Below are 24,495 nucleotides of genomic sequence, written 5' to 3' on the forward strand. Positions count from 1 at the left end.
TCCCTGCGCTTGGGAGGCGGAGACAGGAGGATCGTGCAGGTTCGAAGCCAGCCGTGCTGGCGTAAGAGACCCTGTTTCAAAAATATAAAAATAGGTCTGGGAGTGTAGCCCCGAGGAAGAAGGGCTTCCAGGAACCCCAGTACCACCAAAAAAAAAAAAAAAATTAAAAATAAAATAGTCCCTGATTCATTTCCATCCATCAATCTCCTCCTCAGATTCACCTTTTACAGAGCGGCCAGAGTACAGATCCATTATGCTGTCTACTAGCTTAAACATCTGTGGAAGCCAGATATGGTGGCTCACTCCTGTACTTGAGAGGCTGATACAGGAGAATCACAGGTTCGAGGCCAGCCTCAGCAACTTAGCAAAGCCCTATTTCAAAATTAAAAGTAATATAGAGCCAGCCTTGGTGGCGCATGCTTGTAATCCCAGCGCACAGGTTCGAAGCCAGCCTCAGCTACTTAGTGAGGCTCTCAGTAGCTTAGTGAGACCCTGTTTCCAAATAAATTATAAAATAGGGCTGGGGGTATAGCCTGAAGGTAGAAAGCCTCTGGGTTCTACCCCCAGTACCACAATAATAATAATAATTAATAATAATAATAATAATAATAATAATAATAATATAAAAAAGGACCGGAAGTATAGTTCAGAGATAGAATGTCCTTGGGTTCAATTTCTAGCACCCCCCCAAAAAATCTGCATAAAGTTGCAGCATCTATAATGAGGTCTGTCCACCTCTCTGAATGTCCTCCCTTACATCATACACTGAAGCCCTGTGATGGCCACTGCAGCTTTCAAGATGTGCCATGCTGTTTGACAGTACCAACAATGAATCAGGCTCTTTCCCTCCTGATAGGCCTTCCCAAGAAAATTAACTTCTGCCAGCTATATTTAAATATTCGCCTGCAGAGAAAGTGATTATTCAATATACTTTACAAAAACAACTTTGCATAATGATAAACATAACATTTTTCTCTCCTTAAAATAGGACATCTGTAGACATTTGAAATCTAAAGTCCAATTTTTCATTCACATTTTTAAGGTGAAGGTCGGATTATTTTGATAGTATTCTAAATTGCTATTAGTTACTTCCTGCACTGACACGTGTGTATGTGTGTGTGTGTGTGTGTGTGTGTGTGTGTGTGTGTGTGTTGAAGCCCTAAAGACTTTTTGCCACTGAATCACCAACACTGTAGAAAACAATACAACAGTGTACTCTCCACCAGTCATGTAACCTTGCTAGATATATATATATTATATATATTATATATTTACATATATATTACATATTTACATATATAATATATATATATTTATATTATTATTATTATTTTTTTTTTTGGTGGTACTGGGGTTCCTGGAAACCCTTCTGCCTCTGGGCTACAGTCCCAGACCTATTTTATATTTTTATTTGGAAACAGGGTCTCTTAAGCCAGTGAGGCTGGCTTCGAACAAGTGTGATCCTCTGTCTCCACCTCCGAAGCGCAGGGATTACAAACCTGCACCACCACGCCCGGCACCTTGCCAGATTTTAAAGAGGTTATGAATTTCATCACAAAAATAAAACCTCATGGGTAATTATGCCTTAATTAGCTAGAGGAGGAGCAGGAAGAAAGAAATTAATAGTTTGGGTGTTTGGGGATAAGGTAGTTCTGTTTTGAAAATGTTCTAAAATGGCCCCATTCTCTAGAACATTTTCCCCCAAAATTTAGCCTAAGATGATGAGGCATAGATTTTTAAAAATCACTTAGTGAAGAAAATATTTAGGAAAACACATTTTAAAAATAAAGACACGAATGCCTAACACTTCTGCAATTAGTAAAAATTTATCTGGCTACAAACACTAGACTCATTTATTTAATGAACTAGTCAAATGAATTACTTCTGAATTTCCTATTAGCTCTAAGCTATGTCTTTAGAATGATTATTTCAAATTTCAGTGAAATCAAATTACCATCCATTTAGCACTATAATAATGCAAATAAACAAGTAGAACAAAAAGAATCATGAACATGTCATATTTACTGATTTTATTCTTTTTGATACACAAATCAATCTAATTATAATAATATAAATACCTAGGTGGGGGTGGTAGAACATGCCTATAATCCCATTACTTGGGAGGCTGAGATAGGAGGATTGCAGTCCAAGGCCAGCATCAGTGATGTAGTGATACTTTCAGCAACCTAATAAGGCCCTGTTTAAAAAAATATATAGAAAAAGGGCTGAGGGGTGTAGCTCAGAGGTAGAATGCCCATGGGTTCAATCCTCAATATAATGCATGTGAATGAATTGCATGCCTGTGCGTCTGCGCACGTGCGCGCGCGCGCGCACACACACACACACACACACACACACTCCCTTAAGTTTTTCATGGACCAGCTAACCTAACTTTGTCATTTTTCATGAAAAAACAAAACATAAAATTCTAAGTATTTTTAAACTGTGTCTGTTTTCTACTGGTTTAATCATTGTGTTTTTAAGTAACAAAATTTAAAAAACCCTTGGAAATCAAGAGTCTTTCGCTTGATTTCTTTCCAGAATAAAGGAAGTATCAAGAAGGGTTAAGTGTAGGCTGGAGATTTATATGTTGTTGCTGCTAGGTGCTAGTTGCTAACCTACTTTCACAAAAGTGACAGGGATTGATAATATTAGAATAACTCAGGGGTTATTCATCGAGGTAATGGTCACTTTCAGAAAACAATATTGTGAAAAAGACTAGAAGTGATTTTTTTACAGAAGTGACATCTAACAAACACCAACTGATCTAGGCTGGAGATCAACCACACTATGGGATTGCAAGTGGTTACAAGTGGCCTTGCTCTGTCACTCAGGTTTTCAAAAACCTGAATGTTTTGATACTATTAGCTTAAGCAGATTTTTTTTTTTTTTTGGTAGTAAATCTGGCTCTTTATTACAAACTCTCTGACAGGAAACACAAGCTCTAATACCTGTCTGCCATCATGTTCCTATAACCTTCTGTGGAAATTCCCACCCCAACCCTGCAGCCTTTTTTTTTTGTGTGTGTGGAAATGGGGATTAAACCCAGGGGCATTTTACCTCTCAGCTACATTACCCAGCCCTATTTGTATCTTTTTTTTTTTTTAATTTTGAAACAGTTGCAGAGGGCCCCACTGAGTTGCTAAGGCTGGCCTTGAACCTGTGCTTTTTTTGTCTCAGCCTCCCAAGAACTTTTCCAGGCTTGGAATCCCCTTTGTCTGACTCAATGTGCAGACTTAAGTGGCTCACTCTCTCTGTGGATATATAAGAAGAAAAAATGAATATTAAACTACAACATCAGAGAGTTAGGTGTGGTAATGTATTCCTGTAATCCCAATACTAGAAGAATTGCAGGGTTGAGATCGCCTGGGCAACTTAGATTCTCAGCAACCTAGCGAGGCCCTATGTCATAACAAAAAATAAAATAAGGCTAGGGGTGTATCTTGGAGGTAGAATGCTTCTAGGTTCAATCCCCAGTACCATAATACATACATACATACATACATACATACATACATACATACATACATCAGGAAGATCTACATGAGAAATGGTGAAAAGATTGAAACACAGATACTTAGTAATTTCGATTTTTTATTTCTCAGCCATGAAAAAGAGTCATTCCTTGTGTTCTGAACTCTTAAGGGGGGGAGAGACTAAACTTGAACCTTTTTTTTTTCTTTTCTTTTTTCTCTTTTGTGGTGGAGCAGATTGAATCCAAGGGCATTCTACCTCTGAGCTACATGCCCAACCCTTTTTATTTTTGAAACCGGGTTTCACTATGTTGCTAAGAGTCTCACTAAGTTGCTGAGGCTGTCCTTGAACTTAAGATACTTCTGTCTCTGCTTCCCAAATTCTGGGATTACAGGCATGCACCACCATGTCTAGCAAAGCTTGAATCTCTTTCAAGTAACCTCCAGTATAATCAACAATCTCTCAACACCAGTGTCCTTCTCCAGTATAAAACCCTACTTCACACGTCTTCCAGGTACCCACAAACACATGCCTTGCCTCAATGCTCTTCGTCAGAAAGGTGCAGACGAAAGCCAGGAAGCTCTGAGCAAGCCTGGGGTTACCAACTGTCCCTCAGGAACCAGAGATGTCAGGACACATCCCCAGAGACCAGGACAAACAAATGATTAAGGAGAACACCTTCATTTACATCTCCACTACCTACCTCAAGAGTTTGGAATGCTATGCATTAAATCAACAAAGAAGAGATCTTCCTCAGCAGCTACTTAATATCACTTGTCTATAATCAATCCTCAAATTCAAACTCTCCATACAATAATTTTATGAAAAGCTAATTAAAAAAAAGTGTGTGTATTTAGGCTGGAAAACACAAGGGTTTTTTGGTTTTGGTTTTGGGTTTTTTTGTGATGCTGGGGATTGAATACAGAGGCAGTCAACCTGTGAGCTATACTACCAGCCCTATTTCTTTTCTTTCCTTTTTTTTCTTGGAAACAGGGTCTTGCTAAGTTGTTGACGGCCTAGACAAGTTGCTCAGGCTGGATTCAAACCTAACAATGCTTCTTTCTCAGCTTCCTAAATACTGGATTACAGGCATGTATCACCATGCCCAAGCAGTCATTTCTTACTTGCACCAGACCTTCTGAACTTTTTGGTTGTTAAAGCAGGTTTCTAAAGCAGTGATGTTGTCTTCTCTCACATGACAGCAGAATGCATGATTTTTACATACCATGTGAGCTGGTGGAAATGAGCAAAATCAAACAACGGCCAGACCCCCTGTGGGCTCCAGCTTGTCACCATGCATGTGGAGCCAATGACAACGCCAGATTCTTGGCAAATGTCCCAGAAAGGCCCTCGATTTTATTGTGTTCTTAGAAGGTTTGTCTTCACAGCTGTCCACTAACTGTAACATATGACATTTATCTATCCCCTCTCACCAAATACACTTCATCCTTCCACACAATCTCACAATAGAAGCCACGTTTCCAATTCATTCAGAAGGCTTTAATGAGTTAAATGAGGCTTAGTCAACACAAGAAAGACTGCAGACCCCCTACCTGATGTGGTCCCACAATAAGAACCCCCCCCCAACACACACCATTTGTATTATACTCTGCCCTGGTGACATTTCTCTAATCAGCTTCATAGCTTGGATAGCGTGTGTGTGTGTGTGTGTGTGTGTGTGTGTGTGTGTGTGTGTGTGTGTTGCTGGGGGTGGAACTCAGGGGCTTTCTACCTACGGGCTATACTCCCAGACCGTTTTTATATTTTATTTGGAAACAGGGTCTCACTAAGTTGCTGAGAGCCTCACTAAGTAGCTGAGGCTGGCTTCGAACCTGTGTGATCCTCCTGTCTCAGCCTCCCAAGCACTGGAATTACAAGCGTGCGCCACCACGCCCAGCATGGACAGCTTTAAGAGCTTTAACGAAAACACCACTATGAGTCAAATCAAGGAACTGTAGAGAAAGACATCCTGGTCCTTCTTCCAGAGACACTCACTGCTTACACTAGGTGATAGTGGCCGCACTGTGGTGTGTGTGTGTGTGTGTGGGGGGGGGGTTACTGTGGATGGAACTCAGGAGCCTTCTACCTCCAGGCTACACTGCTAGACCTACTTTACATTTTATTTGGAAACAGGGTCTCACTAAGTTGCTGAGAGCCTCACTGAGTAGCTGAGGCTGGCTTCGAGCCTTCACAATTCTGTCTCAGCCTCTCAAGTACTGGGGTTACAAGTGTGCTCTGCCACGCCTGGCTGTTAACACAACTATTTTAAGCAAAAAGATATCAAAGATAAATGAGAATGGTTGGAAAAACATTTTTTTTAAGTTGGTGACCTTAGCCAAGGCCAGCCATTTCCTGTGGTTAAATAATGTCAACTTATTCAATTTTCATCTATCCTACAAACACTTTTTACAAAATCAAAACATTACATTGTAGCCCAGAAATACACACAATTATTTGTCAATTAAAATAAATTAATGAAAATAAGCAAACATTTAAGAAAAATAAAAGTTCAGAGACAAGACTGAAAAAAAAAGTGCAAGCTTGCTAAGACACAGGAGCAGTGGGTGGGAAGGAGACAGGCGTGAGAGCTGCCACGTCTTGGTGGGTGGCCACCAGCCTCTTGTAGCTACTCAATAACAGAAATGTGGCTGTCGGCCAGGCATGGTGGTGCACACTTGTAACTCCAGTACTCGAGAGGCTGAGACAGAAGATGGCAGGTTTGAGACCGGCTTCAGAAACTTAGTGAGGCCCTGTTTTTTCTGTCCTCTGACTTAATTATACACTTTGAGAAAGCATGGCCTACTGACTAACCTATACATTATTTTTCTGAGTTAGCCATCATTTTTCATTATTTATATGCAACCTGGAAAAGTTATCTAAATACAATTTGATAACCTATTTACCTCAGGAATTGTATCTTGCCAACTTTAGGAATTGTAAAGGACAGGAAACTTATAAGTTTCAGAACTATGTCAGAGTAAAGACATAGCTACTGGCTTCAGGTCTCTGTACTTAGCATCTGTATCGTAGCCCAACCAACTTGGGCTCTGCTATGGTGTTCATGTGGTTTGTTCCCCATAGTTCATGTGTTGGCAGTTTAATCCTCAGTTTGGTGGTTGTAAGAGGCAGCAGAACTTTTAAGAGGTGTAGTGTAGTGTGTGTGTTGGGGGGTAGGATCATTGGAGTGACTTTTGTCAGCAGAGATTAACTCAGTGCTTATGGGACCCCAATAGGTTCTTGTAAGAGAGGGTAACCAGAGCAAGGCCCATGCTGCCCTTTGGTTTCCAATCTCTCCATGTCTCCATGTGACCTCTCACATTTGCTCCTACCATGACATCACCAGCCAGGGGTTCCTCACCAGAAGCCAAATGGATAAGGCCACCCACTCTTGGACACTGACTCTCCCAAACTGGAAGCTAAATAAGCCAGCCTGCCTTCCTTCCTTCCTTTGTTCCTTCCTTCCTTTTTTTCCTTCTTCCCTCCCTCTCCCCCTCTCTCCCCCTCCCTCTTTCTTTCTGATATAACAAGATTGAACCCAGGGGCATTATACCTCTGAGTCACAACCCCAGCCCTATTTTTTAATTCTTTATTTTGACACAGGGTCTCACTAAGTTGTGGAGGGCCTCACTGTGTAGCTGACGCTGGCCAAACCTGCAATCCTCCTGTCTCAGCCTCCCAAGTACTGAATATATAAATTTTCTTTATAAAGGTCCCAGCCTCAGGTATTTTGTTATAGCAATGGGAACAAACTAATACATATTTCTCCTTGTCCAATTGTAGTAAAATGTCTTTCTGGATACCTTGGCAGGTTACAGTCAACAAACAAAAAGAGCATCTTAGAAAACAGTAACATACCAACTCCATTAACTGTTTGAGCTGACCTATCTCTTCTGGTAGTGATCCAAGCTTGTTGTTACTTGCGATTAAGACTTTGAGAGGCAGACCACACAGGCAGGCGGGCAGGGCAGACAGCTGATTTCGACTGCAAAGATAATACAACAAGAACACACATAAACACAACAACCACTTTATACTGTCTGTGAGCACATGTTTAACTAGAAAGGAAAAAGGGAGTGATCTGAGAAGATATTTTACTAAGGCAATAAGTCCAATACACTTTCTGTGTATTGTAATAACTCAAATTGCAAGTAAGTAAACAAAATGTATTAAGAAAAATAATAAGAATAGGTAGAGACAGACAGAAACAGATTAGATAACAAGTACCAAAATAAAGTCACAGGGAGGAATGAATTCCAGTGTTCTATAGCACAGAGGGTGACTGCGGTTTGCAACAATTTATTACATATTTCAAAATAACTAGAAGAGTTCAAAGGCTTTTAACACAAAGAAATGATAGATGTTTAAGGAGAGTAAAAAACTAATTACCCTGATTTGATCATTACACATTGCATCCATGTACTGAATTGTAAAATAGTTGTATCCCCAAATATAGAGTTATTATGGGTCAGAAATAAGTATGTAAGTAAGTAAATATATGATAAGTAGATAGATGGTTCTGAGGGAGACAGTTTTTCCCAGCACAAGGACTGTCATCAAACTCCCTGGATCTTAAATGTCTCCTGAAGACCCATAAGCTGGAGGCTTGGTCCTTAGCCTGGTGCTAGGGGGAGGTGGGGGCCTTTAAAAGTCAGGGCCTATCAGGAAACAACCCCTTGAAAAGGACTGTGAGACCTTCTGCTTCTCTCTCTGCTGCTTCCTGCCTACCATGAGGTAAGCCCCACACTCCATCATGTGCTCCCACCATAATGTACTGACTGGCTACAAGCCCCCAAAATATGGGACCAACTGAGCCTAAACTGGAATCTCCAAAACTTGGAGCAAAAATTTTTAAGTTGATTATCTCAGGTGTCTTCTTACAGTAAAAAAAATCTAACGCAGGTGCCAACTTTGTTCTCTCCTGACAACCTGTGCAGGAAACGCAGCTCCAACCAAAGCAACCCAGACCACTAAGGCATGAAGGCAGGGGCAGACGTTTATCCACGTCGGTAAAAATGGGGAAGATAAATTTTGTTGCGGCTCACCAAACCACTGGGTCTATTTCCAAAGTTTTGAGTCAGTTTCCTTTTGTTAAAATAAGAGCTGCTACAATAAAAAATCTGTTTGGGTACCTGCAAGGTTGCTCATAAGTCAAAGAAAAAAAGTAAAGGTATCCTTCTGGCAAAGTGAGCCTGAAGCCCAGAGAGGCTTAGATGCGCATAGCAGCCAACAAAGTCTGAGCTGAGTTCTCACCCCTGCTCTGCAGGAAGACAGCCTCCTCCCAGAAGTCTTTGAACTTCCTGTCATGGATGCTTAGCTTCCTGAGGGATGGAAACGTACTAATCAATGAAATACAGAAACCATCCCTATTACTTCTGCTTCTTCTCCCACACCAAGCCTTTTTTTGTGGAAGTGCAGACAAATGGTTTTCAGTTTTCCTGGTTTACTTTCCCTCTCTTTCTGCTCATAAAGCCAATGGCTATACAGTGAAACACCTCTGTGTCAGGTGAATTCCACTATTATTTCTGTGTATTGTGCACATATGCATCAGCTCTCAAAGGTGGTGTTCTATGTGTGTGTATGTATAGGTATGCACAGATCTGTGTATGTGTAAAGGGGAGAGACAGACTGACAGGTTGGAAACACATTGAAATATTACCAGTGGTCATTTGGGAGTATACATACAATGGGTGGCTTCTGTTTTCTTCAGCATATTTTTTTGTTGTTGTATTTTCCAAAATGCCTACAAGTGCTTTTATAATCAGAAACAGTCACTATAACATGATGAGCGCAGTCTGGATGCTTGTTATATAGGTACTCCTATTTATGAAAACTCATTGAGATGTATATTTTGTGAGCACTTTTATGTATGCTCCATTTAATTCCCCATATACACACATGCATAAACATAGGGGCAGAGATCTGTTGAACCAAAGGGTGTGTCTAACTGATAGGCTAGGATAAAGCAGGTGCTGTGCTATGCAAAATACCTGTCTAATCTGGGCCTTCCTGCCAACACCCTGATATTCCTCCTACTCCAGACATCCAAGAAATGGTACAGATTTGTATTGACCAGATCTAAAGGAACGCTATTTCTTCAAAGGGGCAGAAGAGCTCTCTCTATGAAAGCCCAGCAGAGGAAAAGAAAAGACCAAGCGCCCTCCTGGAAGGTTCCTGGCACTCAAAGGACTAGCTGGCGCTTCATTTCTTTGATTTGAAAAGAATATGACACTGGGCTCTGCAGACCCTCTCCTGGTCTCTGGGAGCAGTGGAGGAGAACTGGCCACCAGCCTGTCTCTGTGCTCTCATATGCCCCCCTGCTGTCCCCTCTCCTGCAGAGAATCAGTGGGGCTCTTCTGGCCAGAGTTCTTCTTGGTAACCTACTGGGAGGTCTCTCAAATACTAAAAAGGGCTCTATAGCTACTAACCCTGGAAATGAGAACTCAGTTTATTAAAAGATGGAAAGTAAATAATTCAAGATGTAATTTGTGGCTATAAAGTATTTATTAATAAGCCATTTCATAAAATGAAGATTGGCAAACAAAAATGTTAACAACGCAATTCTATTATTTTGGAGCCATATTGAATCATTCTCCCAAAGAGAGGACCATATGTGAACAAAGTTCAGTATTTTCAGAAATTTCTACATCTCTCTGCAGAATAATTTTAGGTTGCAATCTTCCCTACGCTTTTTGGGCTTGGAGATGCAGGATTAAACTATTGCCCATCTCACTACTCTGATGCACCCATCTAACCAGATAAGCAGATCTAGAAAAGGGAGAGTCATTCACCAAAGCACTCAAGGTAGGGCAAAGAGGGCTTGGCTCATTAAGGCTGATTCTCTCTGGACTTGTTCCAGGGTACACACTAATTTAATAAAAATAAAATCTAAGCTTCTGAAAGCATTCATGGCCTCTTTGATGGGAATATGAATGCCTTTTTACACTAAAAGCTGGTGATGGCCTAGCATTTCTCTCACTTGTGACCAATGCCTTCTTTATACACAGTGATTTAATTACTCGTGGACTTAGAAATAGACACCAAAAACTCATCAAAATACAAAATATTATAGACCTGGGAACATACTTCCTCTACTCTATTCCTCTGTTCCCTCAGCCTCTGCTTCATAAATTTTGCCACAGGATGTTCCTGTATTACTTGCAATTTCCCCACTAGAAAATGAAAATACACATGCATACAAAAAAAAAAAAAAACCCACTAGCTCTCCAGTGAATATTTAGAAAGGAGAGGAGAAACTGCATTCCCTTTAATCCTAAACCCACTGCAGACCACATCAGCAGCCTTGGCTTTCTCAAACCACTCATCTGGCAGCAATTTTTCTCAAGGAAATAAGTGCCTCCGGCTGCAATCCACTCTCCCACCCCACTTAGCTCCAGCAGGCCTCTGATGCAAACAGAGCCTGTGCGGAAGGGCCATACAGTATCTGATAAGGTAAAGGCCAGCACTTGTTTTTCAATCTAGAATGTGAGTTACGTCCAAAAGCAAAATTTATTTATTGTTCACTCCTTACAGAAAAGGAGAGAAAACAGGCTATTTGTTTAGAAATAGAAATTACAGCTTCAGTCATGGTAGCCTGAGACTTTTTTTCTCCGCAAAGCGCCTTTCCACCTACTCTTGCCTCAATCCCCGCCCTGTCTGGGTAGTGGTTGGGGCACCAACGAAAGGCGGGAGTGGCTTTTACAAGAACCATGTTTATCACTCACACTCGGCCTTCCATCTTTTTAAGCCCAATGACTCCCTTCTGCATTTGTCTATTTACTCATCTTGAGATGAAAGAAGGCAGCTCAACATTCTCTAAACATCTGTGGTAGCCTGAATTTGCAGGATAAAATTCTTTGGGTTTCAAGTACCAGCATCCCTCACTGAATTCCCAAGTTAAGAAATTTAAAGGCCAAGTCACTTCTTATGGCTTGACTTTGAGTCTTATTTTAATGTATTTTGATGATAACACTTATTAATGCCCATATTTGGAGATACAATGTTAGTGTTCGATGTTATTTTTATTAGCTTATCAAAAGATTATTTTTCCTAAAATACATAGAAATAAAGACATGCTATATTATCATATGTGATTTTATTTTTTAATTGTGTGTGTGTGTGTGTGTGTGTGTGTGTGTGTGTGTGTGTGTAGCACTGAGGATTGAACTCAGGGGCATTTTACCTCTGAGCTACAGTTCAATTTTATTTATTTATTTTTATTTTGAAAGAGGGTCTAAGTTGCAGAGGGCCTCATGAGGTTGCTGAGGCTGGCCTCAAACCTGTGATTCTTCTGTCTCAATCTCCCAAGCACTGGGATTACAAGCGTGTGCCACCACGCCCAGCTATATGTGATTTTATCTAGGGCATATACATTTTTAAAAACTCTTACTGAAACATACCCCTTTATTTTTAGTGTATGGGATCATTTAATAATGGAATATAGAACTCACTTTGAAAATGATTTATAGAAAATTTTCTGTAACAGATTCTCACCTACTCTATATTGGTGGCTTGGTGCCACAACAAGGTCACCAGTTTTGGAATAAGAAGACCTGGGTTCAAATCTCACCTTTGCCACAATTATCTCTATGATTGTGGGCAAGTCATTTAATCTCTTTGTTTTTGTTGCCTATAAAACATAGATAAGAAAACCAACCTAACATGAAATTGTGGACACAAAAAGGTTTAGCCCAACACTAAATAAAGATTAAGCGATCAATACCCAGTCACTAATGTGGCAAAGTATTGGAGGGGTGACCAAAAAGAGAGCATGTGTGTGTAGTCTCATTTTATTCACTAAATATATTTATTGTATTTTCCAACTGATACAATTTGGGTTATTTTTAAAATATGGTTTTCATATTTTACTCCTTGAAGACAACCACCGATTAAAAATAAAGACGATCATCAGGGCACGATGGCACACCCCTATAATACCAATACTTGAAACAGAAGGTTGAGACAGGAGGATCTCAGGTTCAAGGCCAATCTCAGAAACTTAGCTGTGGGTATATAGCTCAGAGGTAGAATGTCCCTGAGTTCTATCCCTAGTACCAAAAAAAATGAATTAATTAATCAATACATAAAATGGTCACTCAGAGTCAGGCTGGGGAGAACCAGATTGAGTTATAAAATTTCAGGCCCACCCAAATAAGCCAAGTTCCTACTCCGAATCTGGACAGACAAGAAGAGAATGTATATTAATCATATGGATGTGCTTTTCTCCCTCATCTCTCTACTTCTAGAATCCTATTCTTTCTTCTGGGAAAACATGAATACCCAGCAATCATCATCTCTATTTACCTGGTTGTCAAACAGTAACAAATAAAATGATGTGAAATCATTAACCTTCACAAAACTTGGGGAAATGCCACAGGCTTGAATCTAGAAGGCCACTGAGAAAGCAGGGCAGGATTCCACTGTGGGCTCCATGCCCACCTGTGCTAAGTCTCAGCTGAGAAAAGGGAACTAACAGTTATACTACATGCAGCATTATTTTTGTTTTAATATTAAAGTCTATGCTCTGCACTTGACCTACAGTAAACAGCAGTTAATGTTACTCTGGCCAAGTAAATTTCCTTTTCCACAGGATACCTCCCCTCATTTTGTTTTTATGTTCTTGTATGCATGCCCTGTTCACCTTCCATTCAAGGCAGAGTAACTTTTTTTTTCTGTTTTGCATATGACACCTGTTAGTTGTCTTCATACACACACAGCAGTGAACAATATCCACAGAGAGCCATTTCCTGTTTCCTGCTTGCTCCATTCTGAAAAGCCCTCCCTGACCAAAAAAAAAAAAAAGTCTCACCCTTGTTTCCTCTGACTGAATGACTGAAAACTTCCTCCAGCTTCATTCCCACCATCATTATGTGTCCAAGACAATTACCGAAAACAACAAAGTTTACCTTCGTGGCCTGGGGTGTCTTTTGGTCCACTTAAATTTTATGCTATCAAGCTAAATCAAATAGAGATATCTTTATGCTTCATTATACAACTAAAAATATTTTACATGAATTTCTTAAGACTAACATTTATTTTTAATCATTACTTTTATTATCAAGTGCTTGTGGTTGAACCCAGAGCTTCCCATACACGTCAAGCGTGCACCCTAAACCACGTTCAATACCCTCAGCCCCAAGACAGAAATTGAATACATTGAATTTGGGAGCCCAAATTTAACTTTTTTTTTTTTTTTTTTTTTTTTTTTTTTTTTGTGGTACTGGGGTTCCTGGAAGCCCTTCTACCTCCGGGCTACACTCCCAGACCTATTTTATATTTTTGAAACAGGGTCTCTTATGCCAGCGCGGCTGGCTTCGAACCTGCGCGATCCTCCTGTCTCCGCCTCCCAAGCATGGGGATTACAAGCGTGCGCCACCACGCCCAGCCCAAATTTAACTTTGAACCCGGTCATGTTGCTACAACTTGAGTAAGATAGTAATTTGGGGGAAAAAAAAGTTTTAAAACTAGAAACACAGAATCATCATTTCAACTGAATCTGGCCCACCTCTGAAAAGCTACACCAATCAATTTCACTCTCTACACATGTAAAAATCATGTTTTGAGAAGATAAAGGGCTCATTTCATAAATGAGGACTGTAAAAAGAAGCAAGCCACAGAGGGTGAGCTTGTAAAACAACTGGGAACCCAGACAAATATCTGCAACAACCATTTCTCTCCCCTCTCGCTATGCACACCTGCACCAGACACATGTAGGCCACAGAGACTCAGATGGTTCCTGCCACAACTAAGCCATTGCTTAAAACAGAAAATATTTCTTTTTTTTTTTTCTCTTACATGTCTAAGGGTCAGCAACCACTGCTAGCAACCTCTATAGTTAGATTAGAAAGGGTAGTTACTGATATCTAACTTCATCTTAGTTATTTTCTCTCCTTTCCTTCTAAGAATCCTTCAATTCCAAAGGACAAGGCCTATCTGCTGTGCTCTAAAAACCAGACTTACTTGAAATGTCTTTCATTTTCAAATGGAACTGTAAAAATCAAGGGGGATGGCTCAAAGAAAATTCAGCCTCCAAGACCAACAAGAATATTAGTTTGTCAAATACCTTCAGAGGCAACAGTCCAGGTTTGAAGCTTTAGGTATTAAGACTGCTGTGGTCTGAGATCTATATCCTGAAAAATAACACTGTGCAGAACACTGCTGTTGGCACATTAAGAAACCAACACTTAGTGGCTGGGAAAGACGTGTTGGTCCTGGAGATAATGCTCCCACTTCTCAGGGCTTTGTTCAGAAAGAATGAACTTGAGTTTCCCAATACCAGGAAGGTAAGGTACCCTGAACTTCCTTCTCCTCTATAGCAACTCACCAAAACCAAGAAAAAAATATTTTTTATTTAAACATTTTTCCCTTACAAAAAAGAAAGGGATATTGATACTGACTTGAATGGGTATGGGTTACTCAGATCAATTTTTTACCCAGAAACACTGAGTTAATAAAAAAAATATACATAGTAAAAAATTAAGATGTCTGAATATTATTGTTTACATTTGAAGATTAATGCCAGTCCATCTATTTCTAGGACTCTTGAAGATGTAATACAGATTGTCATGCATGAACATTAGCCCCTGTACATCCTCTTTTTCCTATTATCTTTCCAAGCAGATTGCTCCAGAGAGCCTCTATCGTATAATTTAACAGTCACTAACAACTCGCTTCTTCTTAATGGCTCTAGTATTTTTTACAAACGCAGAGCATGTCTTTTTTTTTACCAACAATACTAAGGGACCTACTTACTTTACACAAATACCAGATCTTTTATCACTATTTTTCTTGACCCATCATCATGCATGATGATGTAATATATAACTAAACTTGACTCACCAAGTCAATAAATACTTCTTGGGTAGTAATTATGTAGGCACTGTGTTGGCATTTAACCAAATAATATTTCATTTATATTCACCACAATCCTGCAACCTATTATTTTTCTGTAACTTAACTATCAATACCCCCCTACTTTTCAGACATAAAACTGGCATTGTTCAGAGAATTTAAAGAACTATGAAACCAGCTGAGCGGGGCTTCTGATCAAAATCTATGGTCGTTCCTCCATACAACACAGCCTCTTGTCATGCACTCTAGCTAACCCAGGAACACTGAAGGAAGAGGGCACAGAATTCCCAGCAAGAGGCCATGAGATGCTCACCTAATAGCTAATGATTTATTTATGCAGCAGGAGACAAATGAAAGTGGTCAAAAATAATTTCTGAGGTTCCAAGCCGAGGTTTTAGAGGGAAAAAAAAAAAAAAAAAAAAAAAACACGATTGAAGCAAGAACAGAAAGAAACAAGAATCCAAGGTATGCCATTTGGGAACTCCGAGAAGTCAACAGGACAGCTAAGAGGGACTGAATGCTAGGCAATGGGAGAGATGAAGACTGGTGTCCAAATGAGTCAGCAATAGAAAAAGGGATTTGAGGCTCTCGAGGCCTTAGTGAGAATATTTAAGAATTAGAGCTTTGGGTAATTCTGGAACTGAGGTGCAGAAAGAAAAAAAGAAAAAAACATTCAGACTTAGGAATAGAGAAGAAATGGGAACAGGCTGAAAATTGACCAGGAAAGTATGTGACCAAATCCACAGAAAGAAGATGCCATGTTAACTCAAATGGAAAAGAAATTGATAGCACCATTTTTTACACCTCCTGAGTGTCTGCTTTGCTCAACAGCCAGTCCTAAGCTCTGAGAGAAAAACAAAACAAACAAAAAAAAAACCCCAAAAAAACAAAAACGAAACACAGGTAAATGCAAGGACTTCTGCAACTTAGCAAGACCCTGTTTCAAAATAAAAAGCAGGGCTACAGGTATAGCTCAGAAGTAGAATGCCCCTGGGTTCCTCTCAGTACCAAAAATGAATGAATGAATAAATGAATGAATGACTATATTGTCATAGCGGATATTTCCTATTGGGTTTCTACAGATTTAAGTTTCAAAATCTAAAGACTCCTAAGGAATAAAGAAAAGACTTCCTTTATGGATTTTGTCACATAAGGTGGAATGAAATGATTCCAGGCTGGCCTTTAGAACTCTTTAGTCCTGGGCTTGCAGACCCAGGCACTGCTGTCAGATACTGGAGGCTGCCTCCAGGAGGATCCAATGCTGTCTTCCCTTCTGGTCATGCTGCGGCTGAGGTTGCAACTCATCTATTGAAGACATACTTCTTGCAACAGTTTACCTAAATTTCCTAAAGATCACCCATCCTAATTATTGGCCCAAGGAAAGCAAACCCTCAAAGCTCCCAGATCCCTCTGCAGCCACCTGCTCACCTCCCTCCTAGACATAATCAGGCTCTCACAGTTCTTAGGACACCACATCTAAGAGTCGCACAATCGCCACTAAACATCACTGGTTCCCCCACCCCTATTCTTGTCCTATGTAAATATTTCATAAATATGTATAATTCTTATATGTGGTGATATAAATTTGAATTACTGAGCGTATAATAAAAATTGCTAATGATTTTGAAATGGACAAAAATATTGCTGGGCATCTTGACTAGTGTACACTTCCATGTTATCCCTGTGGACACAAAACGTATTAGGGCAGAAGAGATGTGAATGCCCAAATCAAAAGTTATAGTTAGCAGATTTACTAGAATCCAGTATAAAGGATATAGCGAATATACTTTGTTTTCATGTACCCGTGGGATAGATACAAAATTAACTCTAAATAGGCTATGAAGCAACTCTTGACCCTCAAAAAATCTATATCAAAAAAAAAAAAACATTCTTTGAAACAATAACATTAAATTAAAAATAAAATTTAAGAGATTAAAAAAATTCTATTCTGTAAATATTTAATATTCACAGGTAAACGAAGCAATACTGGAAACTAGGCAAGATTTAAAAGTTCTTTTATTTATTTTTATTTTTAATATTTTTGGTACTGGGGTTCCTGGAAGCCCTTCTATCTCTGGGCTACACTCCCAGACCTATTTTATATTTTTTTATTTGGAAACAGGGTCTCTTTAAGCCAGCGTAGCTGGCTTCGAACCTGCACGATCCTCCTGTCTCTACCTCCCAAGCACGGGGATTACAAGTGTGCGCCATCATGCCCGGCTGAAAGTTATTTTAAAGACATTACATGCTTTGGCTTGGATGAGTGTCCTCCAAAAGCCCATGTGTTAAAGGCTTGGCCCCAGGGAAGCTACTGGGAGATGCTGTGGACCTTTAGGAAGTGGACAGGGCCTTGTGGGCAGGGCCTTGTGGGAGGTCCTTAGGTGGCTGGGATCATACCCTTAAAGGAGAACCTTCCTGTCTCCTCCTCTGCCTCTTAGCTCATAAAGGGAGAGGTTTATTCTGCCACTGTGTTCTCGCCATAATGTGCAGCTCTCATATGAGGCAACGACTTATGGGGCCACCCATTCGTGGACTACAAATTCCAAAACTATGAGCCAAAATAAATCTTTTCTTTTTATAAGCTAAGTGCCTCTGAGGTTTTGTTGCAATAACAGAAAGCTGACTAAAACATTGCACACTGAAGCTTTCACGTATCAGTGGAAGCTCTACACAAAGGAAAATCCATGCTTTAAATGATTCTATTAAAAAAAACCTAGAAGTCCGTGATCTGATGAACCCAAACTCTAGAATTTACAAAAAGACCAAACCTGTAACAAATGCAAGAAAACAAAAAAGATAGATGAGATAAAAAATTTTTTTCATTTTATTTTTTATCGGTGCACTGTATTCATACATCATAGTGGGATACAAACTTTTGTAGACATACATGCACACGTCGCCCAGTCAGCCCCCACCCGATCCCCACCCCATTCTCTCCCCATCCCTTCCTCCCATGCTTGGCTTAGTGGTTGACATCTAGTATTATAGCAATTTATCCAAAATTAAAAATGGTAATCTCACATAACAGTTTCATTTGTCTGATACCAAGCTTTTGATGACTTAAAGATAACATTTCAATATTTCTTTTTACTTTCTTTCTTACCAGAGAATATTTTTTTTCTATTTTTTAGGTGAAACTATCATATATTTATATATTTATTTTTCAGAAAAAAAAATCTATCCTAATATGGAATATGAACTCTAGATACCCAAAACGATCTTGAAAAAGAACAAAGCTAGAAGATATATATTTTCTGATTTCAAACCATATAAAGCTACAATAATTGAAACAGTGTAGTACTATTCTAAAGGCAGATATATAAACCATTGGAGTTAAATAAAAGCCTAGAGCTAAATTCTTCCCTATATTGTCAAGTTATTTTTGACAAGGTTTCCACAAACATTTGGTGGTGGAAATAATATTCTTTTAACTAAATAATGTTGAAACATAATAATTACATGGAAAAGAATAAAGTTGGACCCTTACCTAATCCCATATACAAATATTAACTCAAAATAGATAAAAGACCTAAATATAAATCTTAAGACTATAAACTTTTAGGAGAAAATCTGGGTCATAAAACCTCACAACATTGAAATTGGCAGTGATTTCTTGGATATGATTTCAATGGCACAGGCAACAGAAGAGTATACAAACTCCCTAAAAAATAGAATATTGTATATCCAAAGGCAATGTAAACAGAGTTAAAAATTACTGATAGAATGGAATAAAATATTTCCAAATGCTGTATCTGAAGGTATATAAATATTTCCAACTAGAAATCCTAAAAATTAACAACAATAAAGGCAAACAATACCATTTAGAGATAGGTAAAAGACTAACATAAGTAATGAATCTCCACAGATAACCAATCTTAGTTGTCTGTTGGATGGAAACTCTTGTTTCTCTGGTTCTGGTGTGTATTACCTATTTCTTCTTTGTAGTTAATCTCTTTTGAGTATTTTCTCTAGCGCTGGTTTTGAAGACATAAATTCCTTCAGTTTCTGTTTGACATGGAAGCTTCTTATTTCCCCATCTAGTTTGATAGATAGTTTTGCTGGATAGGAAATTTTTGGCTGGAAGTTGTTTTCTTTCAGAGTTTGGAATATGTTACTCCAAGCCCTTCTGGCTCTCATGACTTGGTTTGGGAAGTCTGGAGTGATAATAATTGGTTTGCCTCTGAATGTCACTTGGCCCTTTGTTTTTGTTGCCTTTAAGATTCTCTGCTTGGCTTCCACATTGGTCATTTTGACAATTATGTGGCGTGGGGATCCTCTTCTCCGATCCTGTCTAAAGGGAGTTCTATAAGTTTCCTGGACCTGTGTATCAACCTCTTGCTCTATGTTTGGAAAATTTTCTGCTATTACTTCCTTGAAGAGATTGTTGATCCCTTTGGTTTCACTTTCTTTTCCCTCCTCTATTCCAATTATTCTTAGGTTAGCTCTCTTAAAATGGGCCCATATTTCTTCAATATCAGATTCCTGCTGTCGGATATTTTTTCCTAGATTAGAAACTATGCGTTCATTTTTGGAATGATCATCTTCTAAGAGCGAGATTCTGTTCTCCATGTGGTCTAATCGGTTGTTTGTACTTTGAATTGAGGCCTTTACTTCATTAATTGCATCCTTTATCTCTTTTTGGCTCTCTCTGAGTTCTTTTCGAAGCACCTCTATTATTTCTACAGTTATTTTCCTGATTTGATCTTCTAGAAATCTCTGATTTTCTGTTTTATCGGGTTCTGATGTTGTGGGGTTGTGGGCATTCATTGCTCCAGTATTATTCCTCTTTCCCATGATTTCGGAAGTTTGTGCCTTCTCTGGGTTCTTCCCTTGGGTCACTATGACTTCACTTAAGGTGTTCTGGATCTCGAGTCTGTATTATCTCAGACCCCACTACTCCTTTACTGGGTTGTATCACAGAGTCTCCGACCCAGAGAGTCGATAGAGGCTGCTTTAGACTGTGGGGGGTGCCAGGTTGTACGTTCTCCTATGGTGTGATATCTCTGCCACCGCCCCTCCCCCACTGGGTCAAGTCCCAGGGAGTACAGTACTGGGATTTCTCCTCTGTGGCCCTCAATTTGACTCACTGTTCTTGAGTACGCAGATGTAGCTGTACTGGATTCGGTGATTTCTCTGCTGCTGCCGCCGGTGGCAATATGGCGCTGCTGTTACGCCCTCGGCCGTGAGGCTGGCGTATTTTTTCTTCTTGGTTTTGATTTCCACTCTGAATCCCTGCAGCGTGTGCTGAGCTCAGCCACTGGGAGATTTAGATTTTACTTGCGGCGAGAAATCCCGCCTGGCTGTCCCGCAGCGGCTCACCTCGGCTTGCTGTAGCCGTCTGGGGAAGTTGCCACTGCCGCCGGCAGTATGGCGCTGCTGCCGCGTCCTCGGGCGTGAGGCCGGTGTATCTCCTCTGTGGCTCTGAGCTCTGTTCTCAGTTCGCTTTCTCTCTGGAGCCTGGTGATTTTTTTGTTTCTCTGGTGATGGTGTTTTCTGGCTATGAAAGGTGCTGATTTTGTGGTAATGGAGATTGGTTGTTAGCGGGGCTCTTTTTTTTTTTTTTTTTTTTTTGGTGGTACTGGGGTTCCTGGAAGCCCTTCTACCTCCGGGCTACACTCCCAGACCTATTTTTACATTTTCATTTGGAAACAGGGTCTCCTAAGCCAGCGCGCACGGCTGGCTTCGAACCTGCGCGATCCTCCTGTCTCTGCCTCCCAAGTGCGGGGATCACAAGCGTGCGCCACCACGCCCGGCATTAGCGGGGCTCTTAAGTCCCGCTTTTCTAGGTCGCCATCTTCCCGGAAGTCGAGATAAAAAAAATTTAATGAAATAAAAAAGAAAGAACCAAGTTGGGGAATAAAATAAAATCTGATTAAATATATATACACACAATTAAAACATCTGAAAACTGAATAAAGAAAAGCAAAAAATGCTTAAAATTACAGTTTTAGGAATAAAAAGGAGAACCAACTCTAAATACAGTAACAACTTACTTACTTATTTATTTATTTATTTATTTATTCATTTGGTGGTACTGGGGTTCCTGGAAGCCCTTCTACCTCCAGGCTACACTCCCAGACCTATTTTATACATTTTTATTTAGAAACAGGGTCTCCTAAGCCAGTGTAGCTGGCTTCGAACCTGTGCGATCCTCCTGTCTCCAGCTCCCAAGTGCGGGGATTACAAGTGTACACCACCACGCCCGGCTACAGTTGCAACTTTAAAAAAATTGTTCTCTCATCTAAGTACTTAGACTGTCCCTCTGGAAAGAGCAACTATTTTTATGATTAGCAAACTGTTCTTTGAGACAGCAAACGCCATGAAAAATACTGTTCAACACAACGAAAAGATGAAAGGGCTTGTCTGGGTGTGTGGGCACATGTCTATAATAGAGAATTTCAGATGCTAACATGGGAGGATGGCATGTTTGAGGCCAGCCTCAGCTACTTAGCAAGACTCTGCTTCAAAATAAAAAAGAATAGGGTATAACTTAAGAGCTAGAACACCTCTGGGTTTAATCCCAGTCCAAAAAAAAAAAAAAAGATGAAATGGTTTAGGAAATTTTAAAATATCTAAAAAGTACATCCCACTTATTTCTATTATTTATGAAATAGTGTGGCCTAGGGATCATTTCCTATTTCCTAACTATGGTAAAAAAAAAAATGTTGAAGGGCTCAGATACAATGGTGTAATGGCTACATCCTGTTTAGCTATTGAGTAATGGTGGTGGTGGTGATTATTCTAAAAACCCGTGCCATTTTAAAATGTGTGTGTGGGTTTTTTTGTTTTGTTTTGTTTTTTACTTCTCTCTTGTCATGTGAAATACTTGTTACAAGACTGGAAAACTGAAATATACTTAGAGAAAATATAGCACATTGATTATTAATGAAATGACATTTCTTTTATCTGTCTAATTAAAAAACTAAAAGTAATTTGGGGTTTGTTGATTTGGGGCTTGCAGAAAAAACTTTGAGAATTACTATAAATGAAAAAAATTACACAATGATTTAAGAGTAGGTATTTTCTTCATTTCTGGAGAGTTATTCTGCAGCACAAAGATCTTACCATCTCCATTTAGATCAGGAGCCGAACTGAAAACACCCACAGATTCTGACAGCACTGTAGTCATCAAAGCCATGACACTCCCTTTTGTGTCACTGCTCTTTCTTTAATACAAACATTAAACTAAACCAACATCTGTGATCAGGTGGTGTACACAACGGAAAAATCCTCTTAGGGTGTCTTGCCAAGTATGGGCTATACTAAAAGGAATGAAATTTGATAAGAAATATCCAATTATTAATGCATCCATGCTTAATAAGACCCATCAGCTACTTAGGCCTATAGACACAGTTTTACAGGCACAGCAATTCATAAACACATTAAAACTTTTAGGAGCTACTGTCTACCAATTCCACCAAGGGGGAAAAAAATGATTAGGGATCACTAGAAAAGACAAGGCTTAACTCACATATGGCCAGTTGTGCATGTGGATGGTTGACATGTGCAAGCAAACACACACACACACACACACACACACACACACACACACACACACACACACGGTTTTATTTTCCTTTTGAATGACCTAAGATCCTCAGAAAAGGGTATGGGGTAGAAGTTTGCACTAAGTTAAATAAAGCTCCTCTTTTGCATTTTAGGAACATACCACCAATTTTCTCACTTTTCAGAGAAAAGAAACACTTTCCTTCCACAGATGCCTTCTTTAGAAATGTCAATAAGATACTCTGTAACAGGAAGAAACACAAGAGCACATGTATACACTAAACTTACAAAGCCTTTTGTTGTGAACACCAAGAAGTGAAGATTAAAATGATAATTCTTAGTTCCTAATCAAAAACATAAAATCTGTGCTTTCTAAGTTAACCCTAGCTTGCAAGATCCTTTAAATAGAAAGTGATCATCTAAGGATTAAAGATTATTTCTCAGAATGAGTCCCAAAAGAATGTGGGGATGCAGGTTATATGACCATCGGGAAGTTGGCTCTTTCTGCACATTGTTCAGCAGCCAAAAAGGATACCAGGATGCAGAGAGAGCAGCCAAAACACATTCCTTTTACAGGGTGATAACAGTTCATGCAAGAAAGGGCCTTCTCTGTAGGCCATGCCTCACACCCCTCCTCGTGGGCTGGGACAGATCCAGATCAGGGCCTCTCATGAATACCCCAGGCCTGGCTGGGCAGGTTTCCCCCAGGAAAGTAAAAACCACTTACCAAAGTTCTGGAAGCAGTATGATCAAATGCTGTAAAGAATTGTCTTTCTTTTTTTTTTTTTTTTCTTTTTTTTTTGGTACCTTCCATCCCAAACCTCTCTGTGATGAGACTTGAACCAAGGTCCCTGGTTCTTAAATTCACAATAGTCCAACTGTTGTCAAGTTTTGCTCCTCTGGGGTAGGTCATTTTCCTCAAAGTGTATTTTCTTCACAGGCTTTATCAACAACCACCTTTCCAACAACTTAAAATAGAGCTTACACTTGGGGAGGCTTTCCTCTGAGTTTCAGGTTCAAAGTGTTCTTCTATATCAACAAGTCGTGCTTAATCATTTTTATTGTTCTTGGCGACATTTCTTGGAAAAGACACAGTGACACATATACTAAACTAACATAACCTTCTGTTGTGAACACTAAGAATCAAAGATTAAAAGTCTAGATCCTTCAAACACTGGCTAGATAAATAACAGTAAATCAACATTTTCCACAAATACAATTTTTCCATCACATAAGAAAATATGGAAAACACTTGAATATTTTTAACTGCATTTCAGTGATAATGTTCTTCATGTGCTAATGAAACACCTCTCTAAGACATGTATAAGGTTGGTGGTACCAAGCAGGCATTTGACCTTTAAAGATACCATGTCTTGGTGACAACATGTCAGCCAAGAACCTCCTGGGTAGACAGAGACATACCCTTCTACCGTTATCAACACCGTCACCACCATGATCAAATTCTTATGACTGTGTAGTCTGCTGGAATATACAAGGTATCACAGAGGGCACAATCATTTTTGTTTCCCATAAATCCAAATTATCTTTATATGGTATCATCTCTACTCTGGAATCAGTACAAAATTAGTAATTTCCTACATGCGATGTGTGTGTGTGTGTGTGTGTGTGTGTGTGTGTGTGTGTGTGTCCACGCACGTGTGTTACTGG

The 24,495-nt window shown here is 39.6% G+C and overlaps 1 protein-coding gene across 3 annotated transcripts in view; it reads right to left on the minus strand.

Annotated features, from left to right (window-relative positions):
• Nucleotides 1-24,495, minus strand: part of LRCH1 (leucine rich repeats and calponin homology domain containing 1) — a gene marked incomplete at both ends in the record, with an annotated part of 201,090 nt that overhangs the window by 72,785 nt on the left and 103,810 nt on the right. For all 3 annotated transcript variants that reach the window (XM_080690128.1, XM_080690127.1, XM_080690126.1), the window contains one exon: nucleotides 7,330-7,456. In XM_080690128.1, coding sequence (XP_080546254.1) covers nucleotides 7,330-7,456 — 127 coding nt within the window. The remainder of the gene's footprint in view (nucleotides 1-7,329; nucleotides 7,457-24,495) is intronic.

The sequence above is a fragment of the Muscardinus avellanarius genome (genome assembly GCF_963383645.1).
Source record: "Muscardinus avellanarius genome assembly, chromosome: 2".
Taxonomy (NCBI): domain Eukaryota; kingdom Metazoa; phylum Chordata; class Mammalia; order Rodentia; family Gliridae; genus Muscardinus; species Muscardinus avellanarius.